This window comes from Gorilla gorilla, chromosome 13 (genome assembly GCF_029281585.2).
Source record: "Gorilla gorilla gorilla isolate KB3781 chromosome 13, NHGRI_mGorGor1-v2.1_pri, whole genome shotgun sequence".
Classification (NCBI taxonomy): domain Eukaryota; kingdom Metazoa; phylum Chordata; class Mammalia; order Primates; family Hominidae; genus Gorilla; species Gorilla gorilla.
Genome location: NC_073237.2, coordinates 80906337 through 80922901, shown reverse-complemented (window position 1 = coordinate 80922901; position 16565 = coordinate 80906337). Strand labels below are relative to the sequence as shown.

The following is a 16565-nucleotide window of genomic DNA, read 5'->3' as shown; positions in this document are numbered from 1 at the left end:
TTTCAATCACTCATTCAAAGTGTGTAGGCCCTCACTTTCTCTTAAGGAAAAACAAATCTCTAGTCATTTTGGATTAACCCAGTTTGGCAACAAATAAGATGGGTTAAGGTTGGGTTTTACTAACATTTTTTAGTAATCACCAGTAGGTCTTGCTTGTGTTTGTTTTCAGCTTGCTTCAGTGATCCTGAGCTCTGTTCATTTCATGTTGGGTCATCATTCCACATGTATAAAAGTATTCAAGTAAATTATAATGTTGTCTGTTCTCTGCCTTCTCTCCTCTCACTTCTATTTGTGCACACATAAAAGAACTTAAAACAAATAAACACTTGACCTATCTCTTAATTCTCTCTCAACAGAATACTAAAACCCTATAACCTTCCCCTCTACCCTTCTATCTCCTTGTCATATCTTCCAAGTTCTTTGCCTCCTGAACAGCTATATTCCACAACCAGGAATGAAGCCAAAATGAGCCTGACCTATTTAGAAGTGATTGCTTTATACCTGGTAGGAAAAATGACAGAAAGTTAGCAAAATGACTTTGCAAGCTCAAATTTGAAACTGCACTTCTAAACACATGTGAGCCATGTCACAATAGTGACAGGTACTACATAACTTCTAAACACAAAAATTTAAACAGCAGTTGACAGATGAGAAAAAAACAACTTCATTTGACATTCTAAGAAGATAAAGAAAAACAACGATCCACTGTGTGGTTTGCTTGATTTAGGAGATAAAACCTGATCTCTAAGAAAATTAAACCAAAGCAGTACACTAAAATAGTCTTTGTGTGTGGTTTTCAGGAAAGAAAGCCAATCCAACTAAGTTGCTAAGAAAATAACGTTTCATATCACTCTAACTTCCACATAGAGCATTAATATAGCATATTCTTTTAATCTGGGAGTGTTAACAAAGTAGAATTACTACCAGTCTATTTTCTTGGTTCAACACGAACAAAAGGAGTATGTACAAATATGCTACACAGACATATGTGCTACAAACTGTGGTTGAAACCAAAAGTAATTCTTAAAAATAAATCATTAAATTCAATTTATCTCAAGGAACCCGGCCTCTCCTCCTGGGCACCTGTGAACTGACCTTCACTATCATAAATAGTATTTTGTCGATGTGCCTTTAAAAGCTTCTACATTAAAAGTTGGAAGGTTGGAAAAGTGGAAAACTGAAATTGTCCTAATAAATAGGAAGGAAATCAAAGGCAAGTCTGATTTCAATCCATGGGACCATTAAGGATGGTTTATATAGTAACTGCACAGTTCTTCAACCAACAAGTGAATTGCCACCTTATATTCACTGTGGGACTATTATTCTGTGTGGTAACTAGTTACTAGTAAAATAGGTGCAGGGATTCTTTTGATATGACCCAGAGGAATACTGCCTTTCTTAAATGTATTTGCCATCAACTTAAGACAGAGCATTTCATGTACTATTAACACTTGCTGCAGAAGCTCTCAGATAAGATTTAAATAATAATGATAGTATTTTTTAAAATTAAAATATAACATCCACTTCTCCTTAATAATCCCATTATGCCAGGGGAGGTGACTGAAAGGTTTCTACTGCAAGACTAACTGCTAAAAATCATCTAAGTGTGCAGGAATTGAGCAGAAATTAAAAAAAATACTATGTGAAAAATAATTTCATTAGAAACACTTGAAGAAGTAGCAGGGAGATTTTTTATACGCGATGATAATCAGCACAGCCTGGCCAAATCAGCTTTCTTCACCAGCACTTACATGATTCTGTTTCAGTCTTCAGAACCACTGCTCATAGCACCTCTTTATTCCAATTAATGTGGAAATGTTATATGAAAATGTTCTCTTGCCTTGCAATTAACAAAGTTTTTCTAAGGTTTAGAAGGGCCGTTTGAAGAAATGAACCACCACTTGTTTTACAGCATGAATAAATTTACAGTAATTCACAGCAGGAGGAAACTGTTAGAAAAATATTGTGAGGCATTTTGACTGCACTACTAACGAGAATGATGCAGTTAAACTTCCCAGCCCCATCTATCATGCTCGATTAATCTCTAAGGATATAAAGAAAAAAGAAGAAATGAGACTCTCTCAAAAATGCCATAAAGATAAAAATTTCAAGAATAATGAAAAAATACTAAACTATAGAATAATTTGGCTAAAATAATGTATGTAAGTTATTTTTAATTAACTGAAACGTTCACACCATTATATTAAAAACCTGGTCCAATATGAACATTAATATGATATGGTTCATGCATTTGTTAATTCAGCAAACCTTCATCAAATGCCTGTTATGATCAAGGGGTACAGCAGGCACCATGGAATATGCATATTTGCATATAAAATGTAGTGAACTTGTTCTCCACATAATATCTCTATGATGAAATACTAACAAGGGAAACTTTTAAGGAAAACTCATCTTACAAACAAATAAAATCTCAGCAGCTCTTCTTTTTCATTGAAATATAAATAGTACCAATTGCAAACTAAATACAATGGCCACAGTAGTTGGCAAATTGTTGGTTTACAAAGATGACACACACAAGACCATGGTCTTCACTGATTCAGAGTTAGCCAAAAAGTTTTACCCCCCAAAAAAAGTGTGGAAATAAGATGAACTTCAAATCCGTGACTTACACACAACAGATGTGTTTTTAAAGTATATGTAAAAGAAAAAGCCAGCTGACCATAAATTCATTTTTTTCAAACAAGACTTGAAGACTTATCTAACTTGAAGATATTGGCATGTTATTATCTGGTTTCTTCAACACAGAATTCCAGAGAATTTAAATCCAACATTCTAGTGTCATTTTCTGTCTAGATTATAACTTCTCCTGAAAGAACCAAAGTTGGAAAACCATCAAAAGAAAATTAATACATGACTAAGCCCCAAAGTGAAGGCTCCCTTTCTTATCCCAGATATCCAGAAGTGATACTCAATATTTTTCTTAAAACTCAGAACAAAGTTGGAAAGTGAGAAGGCACATAGCTGATGGAGAAGAAACTATAAAGAACTCCTGAGCGAGAGAAAGCAGAAGAGGATTAACGAAAAGCAGCACAGCCCCAGGTGGACACATAACCATGTGCTTCACAAAATAGTGAGGCTTTCAAAGGACCGAAAAGTAGAGGCAGGATTGCAGGACTCCCTGCTGATGTAGCAAACCCCGGTATGGAGAAGGGCATTTCAGTCACAAAAAAATGACTCACAAGAGATTGTGGAAATTGATCATCAGTGGTTGAAAGGAAAAAAAATCAGCAGCTGGAGAAACAGCTGAAAAGCTAAGTAATGAGCAAACCAATTCTCCCATAATGCGGTACACAAGGACAAGCAGATGGAAACTACTAAGGAAAGGGTGGCCAGCATGGGTGGAGCCAAAAGGGTAAATATCTATCCAATGTCGATTCCTGAATGAAAGAATAAATGGAAAGAACACGTTGAGCAAATCAATAAGAAAATTTTTCCAGAACTGAAGACATGAACCCACACATTGAAAAGGTATCCCTCACAATAAGCAGAATTAAAAAAAAAAAAACCCACATCTAGTTACGTTGTGGTGAAATTTAAGAATAACATGGATAAGGAGTAAATTCTCAAAACTTCTAGAGGGGAAAAAATTTAAAAAGCACAGTTTACCTAGGAAGAGCAAGCAACAGACTGACCTCAGACTTCTCATCAGCAACACTCAATACAAAAAGAATATGGTGCAATATCTTCAAAGTTCTGAGTTTTTGAGCCTATAATTTTTTACTCAGCAAATTCCACTGAGAAGAAAAAATACAGGCCAACTTCCCACTACTCAAGAACTTGATTTTATTTTTTTAATTTCTATGAAAGAAGTATTAGAAGATATACTCCAGCAAAAAGAACAATCACTCCAAAAGAACACAGTAAAACACAAAAGTCTATGATATACAAAGAAATATGACATCTTCAAAAAAGCCAGGTAACAATATAAAAATAAAATCCCAGATGATAACAAACTGAGAGCTGGGAGGAGAAGTAAAGGGAAGCAAAAATATTTTTTCTGCCTTATTGGTGGTTATCTCTATGCAGAAAATACATATTTATATTTGTGCAGAAAATATTTCAGTATTATAGACGTTTTTAAAAAGAGAATATTTATCACTTTCAAACAATTAAGAAAAAACAAAGAACAATGAAAGTAAAGAAACAGAAAAACCCTACAGAAAAATAGACAAAGGATATAAACAGGTAATTTACTGAAGCATAAACACAGTCCAATAAACATATAAGATACTCAATAGTAATCAGGAAAACGCAAACTCAAAGCCATGACAGCATTTTTTAGAAAGACAAACACTAACAAGTTTGCTAATATCAAGGTATACCTTGTTAGGGTGGTCATAAATAGATACAGCCATTTTTTCATGTGCAAACCACATAAACCAACAATTCTGCTTCTTTCTGTGTATTCTAGAAAAACCTTTGCACTTGTACATATGTGTAAAAAGCATGAATAAGGATGCTTGCTGAAACATTTTTGCAGTATTCAAAAAATGGAAAATAAGCAAAATGCCCGTCAATATGGAACACTTAATTAATTAAGACACATTGTATCACGAATTTCACGTAATGGTTAAAAAGAATATGACAGATCTATGACTACTGACCTGAAATGGTTAGAAGAAATGGTTAGGCAAGAAAAAGACAAACATCATATGTGTAATGTAGGAAATTACTTTTGCAACAAGACATATCAATATAATACATGCAATTATAAAAAGTAAAACACTTGAAAGAGAATAAAAATTAAAAGGGAAAGAACAAAACAAGAACACAAAAACGATAGGAAAAATAAGTCTGTCGATTCACTTGCCACACTATTCTATAATGTTGCTTTTTGAAAACCATCTTGACATTGAAATGAATTGTGAATGTTACCGTGAATGTAACCATTCAGTCCTAATCGATCAGTTGAGCCCATGCCCTCATTACAGTAGATTCAAAAACTCACTCTTAGACACACAATTCATTGGCTAATTTGTAGAAAACAGAAATAAAAAATGACTGAAAATTGACAAACTGATTAGGAAAAATGAGGACCAGTTCACTCCCTACACGTCCCCTATCCCAATCACAATGGCCGAGCAATAACACGTAAGGCGGGGTGCATTCCCGGAATGCTGCCAAGACAACACAACCAAAAATTAAAATGGAAAAAAATGAAATTGGTTTCAGGCAAGGACAAAGCAGACGTCTGTTAAGAGGCAGTTTGTGAAATCAGAGCAAGAGTCAGATGCTTTCTCTCTTTTCCTCTCAGTGGTTGCTGAACCAATGTGGCCACAACTGCCATGGGGATTTGGGAGCTGGCCAAAAGGCCAGGTGACTCAACATTGAATTTCTTGTCCCTCTAGGCAATTTCTCTCAGCAGTACAAATTTGCACCAGAACAGAGAACAGTTACCCTCTTATCAATCAGGAAAAGACACATATTAAAAGTTTTTTTATTTTTTAAGTGTTAGCTAGCAAAGAAAACTGACAGAGGTTGGCAAGAGAATAAAGCCTTATTCCCCCATTATGAAACCAAAGGACTCTATTTTTGACAGAAAAATCTGTGGGAAGGGTCAGGGCCGTCTTCTAAGGTCATTCAGGGTAAGAAACAGACTCATATCTTTATTTTTATCGCATTCCTACAAAGCGTGCGCAGCAGCTCCATTGTTCTTAAATAAAAAATAGACCTCAAATAATAGGGTCTTCCGAAAACAAAGAATCAGTTGTTTGTGATTAATACACAGATTCCTTGTGCACAAGAACCAGGTGCTACATGGCTTTCTGCTGTGTCACCAGCCACTAGGCCAGAAGATCAAACATAATTGTTTGTGAACTTGTTAACTGGTTGACTAACCGATTCAAATGTCAATGGGGGAGTAACATGCATGTGTGGGTATTGTAGAGGTACATCACTGAAGACTAGTAAAATCCTAAGCAGAACACTTTGCTATTCCTTCCTTATAACTCACTAGCACTCACATGAGCTCTGATTTTGCCATTCGGTGTCCTTTTAAATGTTGGAGATGAAAACGCTGAGAAGAGGAGTAGGGGATGACGGTAAAGTAGGAGATCTTAAATCCAGACATGGGGAGAAGCACGTGGCATGGCAGACTTGGGGCACCCCATCAAGAGACACAGACCTCTGGCAGTAAGACAAGTTTAAGGGAATGTGCTGGATTGAATTGGATTTGCTTGTGCTGCCAGGACACTTTCATCACCCTGAGATCCTTGGCCTGGGTGCCATCCAAGGGTATATGTGGCCAGAGAAGTGCCACACTTTTAGCAGATAGTTTTTGCACAGATGGATGGGTGGATAAATGGATGGATGGATAGATGGAAAAACAAATATGGACAAATAAGCAAATGAACAAACAAACAAAAAGAATAAGCAGTGTACTTTTTCTCTATGCACTTTACAGCCATCCACTCTGAATTAATATTCTACTTGCAAAGATTACTCCACACTGCACACATAAATGTTGTCTGAGTCACTGGAGACATCAACAGAATACTATATACAATCCAGGTAGTGGTAATTTTCCCAGACTACCGCACCAAGGCAATGAGAATAATTAATAGCAAGTAGAACACATTGATTTAAAAATAAATTACCACAATTGGGTATCTGCAGGTTTGCCAGGGGAATATTCTTGCTGCTTTCATTCAGGCAGTACAAATCCTGAGTGTCTGGACTGGATTTAGCCTCTTGGAGGGTCTTGATCCACATAATGTCACAGGAGCATGTAAATGGATTGCCCACCAGGATCCTACAGGGAACAAAAATGACAACAGATCAAGTTCCTTTTTCCATTTTAGCTATATTAGTGCTTGTAAAATACTACAACATTATGAATTCTTTCTAGCCAGCAATGCTTGGAAGTCATACCACTTTCATAGCATGACAGTACTTATTATTCCTTCATTTATCTGATACTTACTGAGCATCTCCTATATGCAGACAGCACTGGAGAATGATAGAAGACCTTACAGAATAACAGGGGAAACAAGATAGAGACAGAAATAGCCAAAATATAGGATAGAAAAGAACGTCTCATAACATGGGGAAAATAAGGTGCCACGACAAATTTATCATGGTTATTATAGAGTTATTAAAAGGATGCCAACAAGAAGTTTTCAGGAATACTAACATACTTATTTCTGACCAGGCTAAAGGCTCAAGTGTTACCACTTTCTAAGCTCAAACTTCAGCAGGGGGCAGAACAATTTCATCTCAATTTAAAATGAGACTGTAAGTACAAAGCTAAGACGAAATTGTGAATGCCAGAAGGCTGGCACCCCTAGCTTTCTGCATTATGCAATCACAGTCAGTTTCATTGATTCAAGATAGCTGGAGTAAAGGTGAGAGAGAGACCCTGAAAGGAAGCTGTAGACCTCCTTCACACACACACACACACACACACACACACACAGAGCAAGCTATTCTGAGGGCAAGGCAACTGAGCTGCAGATTGAGCTGCGTTAGACCACTGTGGGTGGAAAGCCACCGCCATTCAGACCTCAGCCATGCTGCCTGGACTCCTGTGGCCTGCAATGGGTAAAAGAGGAAGTAGTCAAGAGGAAAATAAAAACCACAAGGAAAAAAAAATCTTTAAATGCTTATTTATAATACTCAGTGGCCTATTTAAGATGAATTCCATTTATGGTAATGAGCCTTTAAATGAGGCCATTTAAAATCGTTACATAGACTCTGCCTGGCATTAACCACAATACTTAAGATTTCCGTGAAGACAGGACCTGGGCTTTGCAACATCATTTACTCCTGTGGTTTTCTGGTTGGGTTCTAAGAATCTCAGGGATCCCTGGAGACTTTTCCAGGAGTTTCTTGGGGGAAAATGTGGTCATGGTAGACTCATTTAATTTGTGTCTGCTTGATCACCTCCAAGTATCCCTCCAACACCAAAATGGGATTTGATGTTATGAGATATGGAATAGAATGCAGAAAAGATCCACCACCAGTTTAAACGCCACTAATCCAAAATGCTTCCTGGAGCTCTGAGTACATGCAAAACTAAAGAGTCTTTCTAAAAGAAGATATCATTAACTCAGCAGAAGGGATAAAGAAGGAAAGGAATGTTTCAATTATGAATACAGCAATGTTCATATGACAACACAACACTGGTGCACAGCTGGCTTCTTTCTCCAGCTTACTATGCAAGCTTGATGATTATGACAGCACATTACACTTTTATCTTTAGGTTTCTACCTCTCCCACTGGATAACAGAATCCAGGAACATAGAAACTTTTCTCCCTTTATCCCCATGGCCCTGTGCCATATCATTTTGATTTGTAATAGGTACACAATTAACATTTGTTGAATTAATTGATTAAATATGCTTCAAGAAGAATATTGAGACATAAATTTGAAATTGAAACTCTAATTTTTAATCCAGCAAGAAAATTTTACACAATGTTGCCCAAAATTTTTACACCAAGTACTTTACCCTATCTCATGTATCTTCCTTTAGTTTGTCATGCCTATTCCTGTGTTAGAAGCATTAGTGCTTCAATGCCCTGAATTCACTTTATTCCAAATAACTGCCAATTGCCAAGACTTTCACCATATAACACCCATTACACCTATTAACTTGTTGTCTCTCCAGCAGTGACATCTTCCAATCTGCACAATTTCCTTGTGAATAAGGATGGATCTTCATAAAAAGACTCCACAATTCAGGCAACATAGAGTTTAAGCAAATGCCATTGCCTAATCTTCAAAGGCCTCTTCCTGGGCCCACATCTGCCCCACAAAGCCTCTGCATTAGGATGCTTTGAGGTGCCTTACCATAAGAATAGCAACAGTTCATATTTGTTTAATGGGGACAATGCAAGGAATGGAGCTCACTTGGAAATCCTGGCTGTTAGTCATCAACACCTTTCAATACGTTTTCTATCATTTTACAACAGAAGAAAATGGGACTTAAAAATAAATATTGAATGCAATAACAGACCTGGAAGAAAATCTCACAAAGATGGGTGGGGAGAGAGAAGAACTACCTCTCCTCCAATGTCCCCTATCCTTAAGATGGACAAAAGTGAGCAGAGTTTTGCCCATTTTTATTTCCTCCTTGAATGGGTTTGCTTGACTTTAGGGCCTGGATCCAACAGGAACCAAACCGAAGCTGTGAGATATAAAGTATACAGCCGTTTTCACACAAAGCCCCCTTCTTTTTCTCTTTTTTCCCTGTACCAGAAATTATTTATGTAAAAACAACATTTAAACGTATCAGAAATGATATGTCACTACTCAGATTTCTATCTTTTTTAATCACTGAATTTTAAAAATGAGAGATAATAAACCATGAAGGAATAAAAGACTGAGAGACTGAAACTTGAGAAATCATTTTTTGAGAATTTGGTATAAAAATAGATCTGCAACATCACTCATTAAAAGAAAAATACTTAATTACCCCTTCCTTTGAAAACATTTCCCCAAATGCCACACAAAATCATTACTTACAGTTCAGACAAGTCAAGGTGACGGAAATGTTTCCTAGACAAACTCGTCAGTTTGTTTCGGGTAAAATTGCTGAAAGGAATCAAAAACATTAAACATGAATTTAAAATGTTACATTTTAGGAACACAGTATTCAAATAGAGATTTGTTTTTCAAAATATAATTTTATTTGATCATTATATAAGCTTTACTTACATCCAGATCTCTCTCTCTTTCACTTAGAGTGATAGCTGAGTTTTTCCTCTAAACTTGTCTATAATTTTTTCTTTGCTGGGAGGGGTAGCATAAATATATTGTGTATTTTTAATGTCTTTTTCACCCAAAAGCTTACTTTTCATATGTTGATTTGGAGCCAAGTTATATATCTTGTAGAAACCCTGATCTTTTGAACAATTAATAGGAGGATATGTAAGATTAAATAAAATTTAAAACTATAAACCCAGTAGGGAAAAAAGATGCCTTAAAACTAAAGAGCATCAGGGATATTTTGAAATTATGTGGCATACAAAACTCTGAATATTAACTGAATTCAATATGTCTTTATAGGAAAGACATTTTATTGATGAAAAAACTCTACTGAGATTGTTTACATATGATCTAGATAACTGCATACCTCCACGATGAGAACAAACAAAAATTAGGTAACAAGGAATATGTCAGATTTCATCTTGAACCATTCTAGTGACATACCATCTTCAGATTTGGACCAACCAGACAATAAAAAGATATATTTGTGATTAAAAAAAATAATAATTTACTGACATGTTCCAAACATGTAATTTGATTCTATAAAAGAGTTTCCAATGATCAGTGTCATGAGATTTTGGGGTAGGAAACTCAGAGCCATAACCCTGGCAGCTGACTCACTCTGCGAATTTGTTTACTGTTTAAATTTATTTAAAGAGTAGCCGATGCTTGGGCCTCAAGATGTGTTTAATAAATAAAATGAATGTAAAATAAACATCAACTTTCATAAAAACAGCCAAGACCTCTACAAACCGGAGGAAGTCAATGAGCCTTTCAGTGTGTGTTTCCTGCCGAGGAAGGCAAATGTTGGGTTGAGAGTTGGATAAAACATGAGATCTGGCCGGGTGCGGTGGCTCACGCCTGTAATCCCAGCACTTTGGGAGGCTGAGGTGGGTGGATCATGAGGTCAGGAGATCGAGACCATCCTGGCTAACACGGTGAAACCCCGTCTCCACTAAAAAAAAATACTAAAAATTAGCCAGGCGGTGGCGGGCGCCTGTAGTCCCAACTACTGGGGAGGCTGAGGCAGGAGAATGGCATGAACCCGGGAGGCAGAGCTTGCAGTGAGCCGAGATTGTGCCACTGCACTCCAGCCTGGGTGACAGAGCAAGACTCCGTCTCAAAAAAAAAACACACACACAAAAAATAACACACATGAGATCTGAGGGTGACAGTGATCCTGGCCCCTCACCTGAGGCTACTCTTTGCTGTCAGCCCAAGGAAGTCATCACTGAAGTATCCTAGTGTGTTTGATCAGTCACACAGTCCTGGCGTTACAACCAGGAGCTAAAGCATGAACTAAGGCTAGTCAGTTGATAAGAAAGAACCTACCACTCTGGTGTCTCACAAATCATGAATGTGTGTGTCCACTCCCAGCTTAATTCTATATTGAGATCTCCACTCATCCAAACCCCTACCTACACAAGGGTACCGTCCTTCCTCCTAGGCGTGCATCTTCTCTCTTCACACTGAGTATAAAGTGCTCACCCACGTGAAAAATAATCCACCAGGAAGTTGTAAAATGTGCCCACATAGGTCTCTTCTTTTGGAACGTGAGTTAAGAATGGGTTTCGGCCAGGTGCAGTGGCTCACACCTGTAATCCCAGCACTTTGGGAAGCTAAGGCTGTTGGATCACCCGAGGTTGGGAGTTTGAGACCAGCCTGGCCAACATGGTGAAACCCCGTCTCTACTAAAAACACAAAAATTCACCTGGTGTGGTGGCGCCCGCCTGTAATCTCAGCTACTTGAGAGGCTGAGGCAGGAGAATTGCTGGAACCCGGGAGGCAGAGGTTGCAGTGAGCCAAGATGGCGCCATTGCACTCCAGCCTGGGTGACAACAGCAAGACTCCTTCTTAAAAAAAAAAAAAAAAAAGAATGGGTTTCACTGGTATACAATGCATTGAAAAGTCAGTCTGCCTATCTTCCACAGTCTCTAAGGCACAATGCTTTCATCTTCATCAGAAGTCCCAATCTTTCTAAAACAAACAAACGAAAAACCAAAAACCTGCTTTCCTCCTCCAGAAAAAGGCAGAGAGAGGCAGCGAAGAAAGAGGAGGCTTAGGGTGAAGGGTCTCCCTGTCTGCTGGTAAAACCGCCGCCCCGCAGAGCTGCTGCCTCTGTGGGGCTGCCAGCAGCACCGCAAACAGCGGGGTTACCAGCCAAAGAACAAGATGAGTTTTATGAGCCATACTTATTATTGGGGCCAAAAGCCAAAATGGAGGAAGAGGGGAGGGAAAAAAATCAACAATCCTCTTACTGTTTGATTATAGAGCTTTGCAAGGGAGCTAATTAGCACCTCTGCAAAGTCCCTGGAAAACACAAATACCAGCTTTTCTCACAGTCCCTGGGCTCTAAGGGGCTGGGCAGGAATTAAAGGCATCAAGAAATAACGCAGTGACCAGTCTCTGGGGCTCTGGGCAGTCCCCACGTGATGCTCATATGGACAGGGTAGGGGGAGAAGTGGTGAAAGTGAGAGAGAGGATCCCATTTAAATTTCCCTAAAACCCGAAGTGAAATAGACTGATCTTGTATGCATTTTTATATTGCTGGGGAAACTCAGAGAGGTCATCAGTATATCCCAGGGGTAGAGAGAAACAGCTTTTAATACATATTTTGTTATCAGCTCCCTTGCACCCCACTGCGTTGATATTTGAGGGAAGAGTGCAATTTGCATGTGGAAAATTAGGGGACCACCAACCAAGCTCTTCCCCAGAGTCCTCCATCACAAGCAGAGGTTAGGTCTAAGATCCGGAAAGGCAGACACCTGACTTAATTCCTTCCTTCCTCCCTACTGTTCTCAAAAGCAAACTACTTAATTTAATTTCAGATTTTGGTGATTAAGAGCCTCTTTTGTCCTGTGACTATATGAAGCTTACTGCCATCTGATGACCTCTTCATAACTGCCTGGCACTTGCCTATTTCTCTCTGTCTTACTATTCAATAATGGCTATAAATATTAGTAGCATTTTTGCAATTTGATCAATGATTGACATCCCAACTATTGCTTCTTCAGAAAACCGTAAGATATGTATGTCCCTTTAGCTTCCCATTTTAAAATAATTCTTCTCTGAAAGCTAGGGAGAGATATTTGACTTTATATAAGCTGTGTACTGCACAAAGAATACCACCGGCCAGGCGTAGTGGCTCAAGCCTGTAATCCCAGCACTTTGGGAGGCCGAGGCGGGCGGATCACAAGGTCAGGAGATCGAGACCATCCTGGCTAATGCGGTGAAACCCCATTTCTACTAAAAAAAAAAAATTAGCCTGGCGCGGTGGCGGGTGCCTGTAGTCCCAGCTACTGGAGAGGCTGAGGCAGGAGAATGGCATGAACCCAGGAGGCGGAGCTTGCAGTGAGCCGAGATCGCGCCACTGCACTCCAGCCTGGGTGACAGAGCGAGTCTCCGTCTCAAAAAAAAAAAAAAAAAAAAAGAATACCACCAAAATCACCCTGTCATATATCAACATGAAAAAATATACAAAGTGGCTTTCATATTCATAGAAATAGCATGCAATAATGAAAATATACAAAGTAAAGTGAAGTAATCAGTAAGTCTATTAATAAAACTATAATTAGCCAGAGCCCACTGTCCAAATCACAACATTAGGAGAAGTGATGTGATAAAAGAGCCAGTAAAATGCAGTTGTTGAGTAATTTGGGTCTAAGGTCAACTGCAATGAAAATACCAGAACTTAACCACTGAGGTCATTAATTACATCTAAGTGACTGCATTAGAGCATTTTGCCTTTTTCTTCTATCCAACTTCTCTCTTGTTTATGCTATCAAGGCCTACGCAGCCATCAGATTTGTGCAGGCAAAGATTTGTGCAGACTGCAGAAATGATTCCAAAAAGCATTTAATTGAAATGTGTTCATAAAGTTCCCTGGAGTTTTATCACATTTTTGTAGAATGTTTTATGTCTTAATTTACAGACTTTATTTTTAAAGTGACTTCATCATTAATGCCACCTATAAAATATGAAGCTATGATATTGGCTTTATGAAATTAATATTTTCCATAATATCAACAAATTTCAATAGAGTGTCCAGGCAATCTGCTTCTAAGAGAATGGTTTCTTTTATAACTGGCACGGAAATCAGTTGGGGAACTGTTCTCCTCAAAAAAAAGAAAGAGGACAAACCTTATAAGAAAGTCTGATTCTCTAAGGATGATACAGATTTTATTTCCTGTGCTCTTATTGTAAGAACATGGAGAGGGGTTGGCCCTGGAGTCATAACTCTGCTACTTACGATCTATGAATCTGAGCAAGTCCTAGAACTCTCTCACTCTTATTTTATCTATGAAATGTGCATAAAAAAGATCTGTCCTACCAATTGTCAGAAAAAAATCATGTGAAATAATCCAGGTGAGGGTCCCACAGATAGACTATGACATGTAAGGTATCATTGCAAAGAGAATTTGGTACAGCAAAACAGAATCAATAAATGCAGGCAACAACCTTCTGGCAGAAGTTCCACTAAAAACTCAGGGGATGGGAGTACAAGTCTGAGCTCAGTGATGCATAAATATTCTGCACTTAGGTGATCTTTAGTTTAATGAAGACAACTCTCGGGAAAGCCACACCTTATGGACTTAAATGCCATCATCTAGAGGATTTAGCAACAAACAAGCTAACAGTTCCCATTTTCCATATTTCCGTTTGACTTCAGTGGACAAAGCATCAACAAGACTTTGGGGAAATATTTCCCATTGTTAATAATTTTCTGTACCTTTGGCATGTCCCATGATTGATTTTTCTCTACCTTTATCAATCCATGACAGACGGCTTTGGGAAAATGAAGGTTCAAAAGAGAATCCTATTGTGGGGGGAAAAGCACCAGTAATTTTTATTTCTCTATAAAGGCCAAGGCCAAGTCAGCTTCTTTCGATTCCACTAGTTTGATGTCTTCCAGGGAGTATGTCATTATTCCAAGGAAGAAAATCAAGAACTCTGTGCAAGGACACAGTTTTCACATCAGACTCCTTGCTGCTAGCCTATTGCTCTGTCCAAGATGGAACTGGCCCAGAAATTCATGAAAGGGAATAAACAGCCTGTTCTAAGTACTCCTCTGAAGCTATTCAAAAAATCAAACAAAATCAGAGCTAATGTTTCTAAGCTATTATCACAGCTATACTAACTTTAAAAAGGGAGGTTTCAAGTTGGAAAAGAAGGAAAATAAACAGAAGGGGGAAATAGTGAATAAAATGGGTCCTGGGAAGCAAAAGAATCAATCTCTACTTACATGTGCTGCAGGTTGCTGTTTTTCAGAAATGCTTTATGAGCCACAAATTTTAATCCAGAATCCACAATTGTCCTGTGAAAACACATAATTTCATGCACATTAGAACGAACCAGTGAATGCCTGCCTGACCAGAGCAGACAACAGGAAAAGTCTCTGAGATAATGTGCCCTGGTCCTGAGTACTCACAGATTTCTCAGTCCCACATAAGCTTCAACATCATCTTCGTTGATGATTTCTAACCGTTTCTGGTTTGCGATGAAACTGTAACAAAGCAGAGAGTGAATCGCAGTGACTCAGAATGTAGGCAGCAGCACCATGAAGAACTCCCATCCACCTCACCCAGGTGTCCAAGGTGCTCCCTCCACACCCCTCTGAGCCTTGCCATTTTTTTAAATACGGCAGTAGAGCAAAACTGAGCATGACTGAGCAGAAACCATGACTGACCAGGTTTCATGGTCAATAACCCATGCACTGGGTTTCATTTCTCCTCGTGTTTCATCATTCTTTCACCCAACAATTTCACTTTTCTTTCCCTTTCGGAGTATCACCAGTGTACATAGGTGAAAACACCGTGGAAATGCATCTACTCCTCTCAAAGGTGTTTCCACTCTTACGGCGAGAGCCGCAGAGATGCTGCTGTCATCACTGCACAACAAAAGTCACATATTTCCCCACATTTCAAGAGAGACAGCCACTCCCTTCTTTACCTCCTAAAATACTAAGGTGCATTTTCCCTACCCCTTCCTCTTTTCTCTCTATTTTCCTGGCCCAGCATCTCCTCCTTCTGCCTTTGTCAGTAACAATATCAATCTTTCCTTTGATGAACCACATTTCACAAACCCCATATGGCCTTAGCATGTTCTCTGTGGGAACCTCCTCCCTCCCCCACCCCCTAAGCCCTCCAATATAGGGGTGAATAGAGAGAAAACTCCATCCCTTTGGCCACATTGGTGGGCTTAGAGATGTGCACATGATCTCAATTACACCAAGAGGAGTCTTCCCTGAGATTAAATAAATGAATGCTGGGGAAGAGAGAGTCTCTGTCTTTCTCTGGGATCATAGCTGAAGAATGGCACAGGCCTGGGGCTTCCATGGGGAAATTTTCTGCTACAAGGAAATAGACTGTCCAAGAATGAAGTCAGTCCACAGAAAGAAGCAGAGCTAAAGAGACAGAACTCTAAAAATACCACTTGAGCCTTTAGATACAACTGTCTCTGAGGCTAGATGTCACTAACCTAAGTTGATCTTAAGTTCTATCATTTGCAATCAGTAAAGTCCCTAGTGATCCAAACAAATAGCTATTAAAACCATCATCATGTAATTTCCTATACTCTACCCTGTACTACAGTTATTTAAGTACCTGTCTATTCAGTTTTCTTAGATCACAAGGTCTTTGAGATAGTTAGATCTGTTTTATAATTCTTAATATGCATCACAGCACCTGGCTCAGTACCCAGTACAAGGTAGGTACTCAAAGGATGGATGGATGGATGGATGGATGGATGGATGGATGGACGGACGGATGGACAGATGGAGAAAAGACGAACTGCACTTGGAGTTACAAAGGCATTACAAGAAATTATGCCAGGAGGAAAT

At 38.7% G+C, this 16565-nt stretch overlaps 1 protein-coding gene across 19 annotated transcripts in view; it reads right to left on the bottom strand.

Annotated features, from left to right (window-relative positions):
* The window catches only part of NTRK2 (neurotrophic receptor tyrosine kinase 2), a 358350-nt gene that overhangs the window by 308598 nt on the left and 33187 nt on the right, over positions 1-16565 (bottom strand). For all 19 annotated transcript variants that reach the window (XM_031014296.3, XM_031014298.3, XM_055350885.2 and 16 more), the window contains 4 exons: positions 15156-15230; positions 14970-15041; positions 9485-9553; positions 6618-6772 (listed from right to left, as the gene is read on the bottom strand). In XM_031014296.3, coding sequence (XP_030870156.1) covers positions 6618-6772; positions 9485-9553; positions 14970-15041; positions 15156-15230 — 371 coding nt within the window. The remainder of the gene's footprint in view (positions 1-6617; positions 6773-9484; positions 9554-14969; positions 15042-15155; positions 15231-16565) is intronic.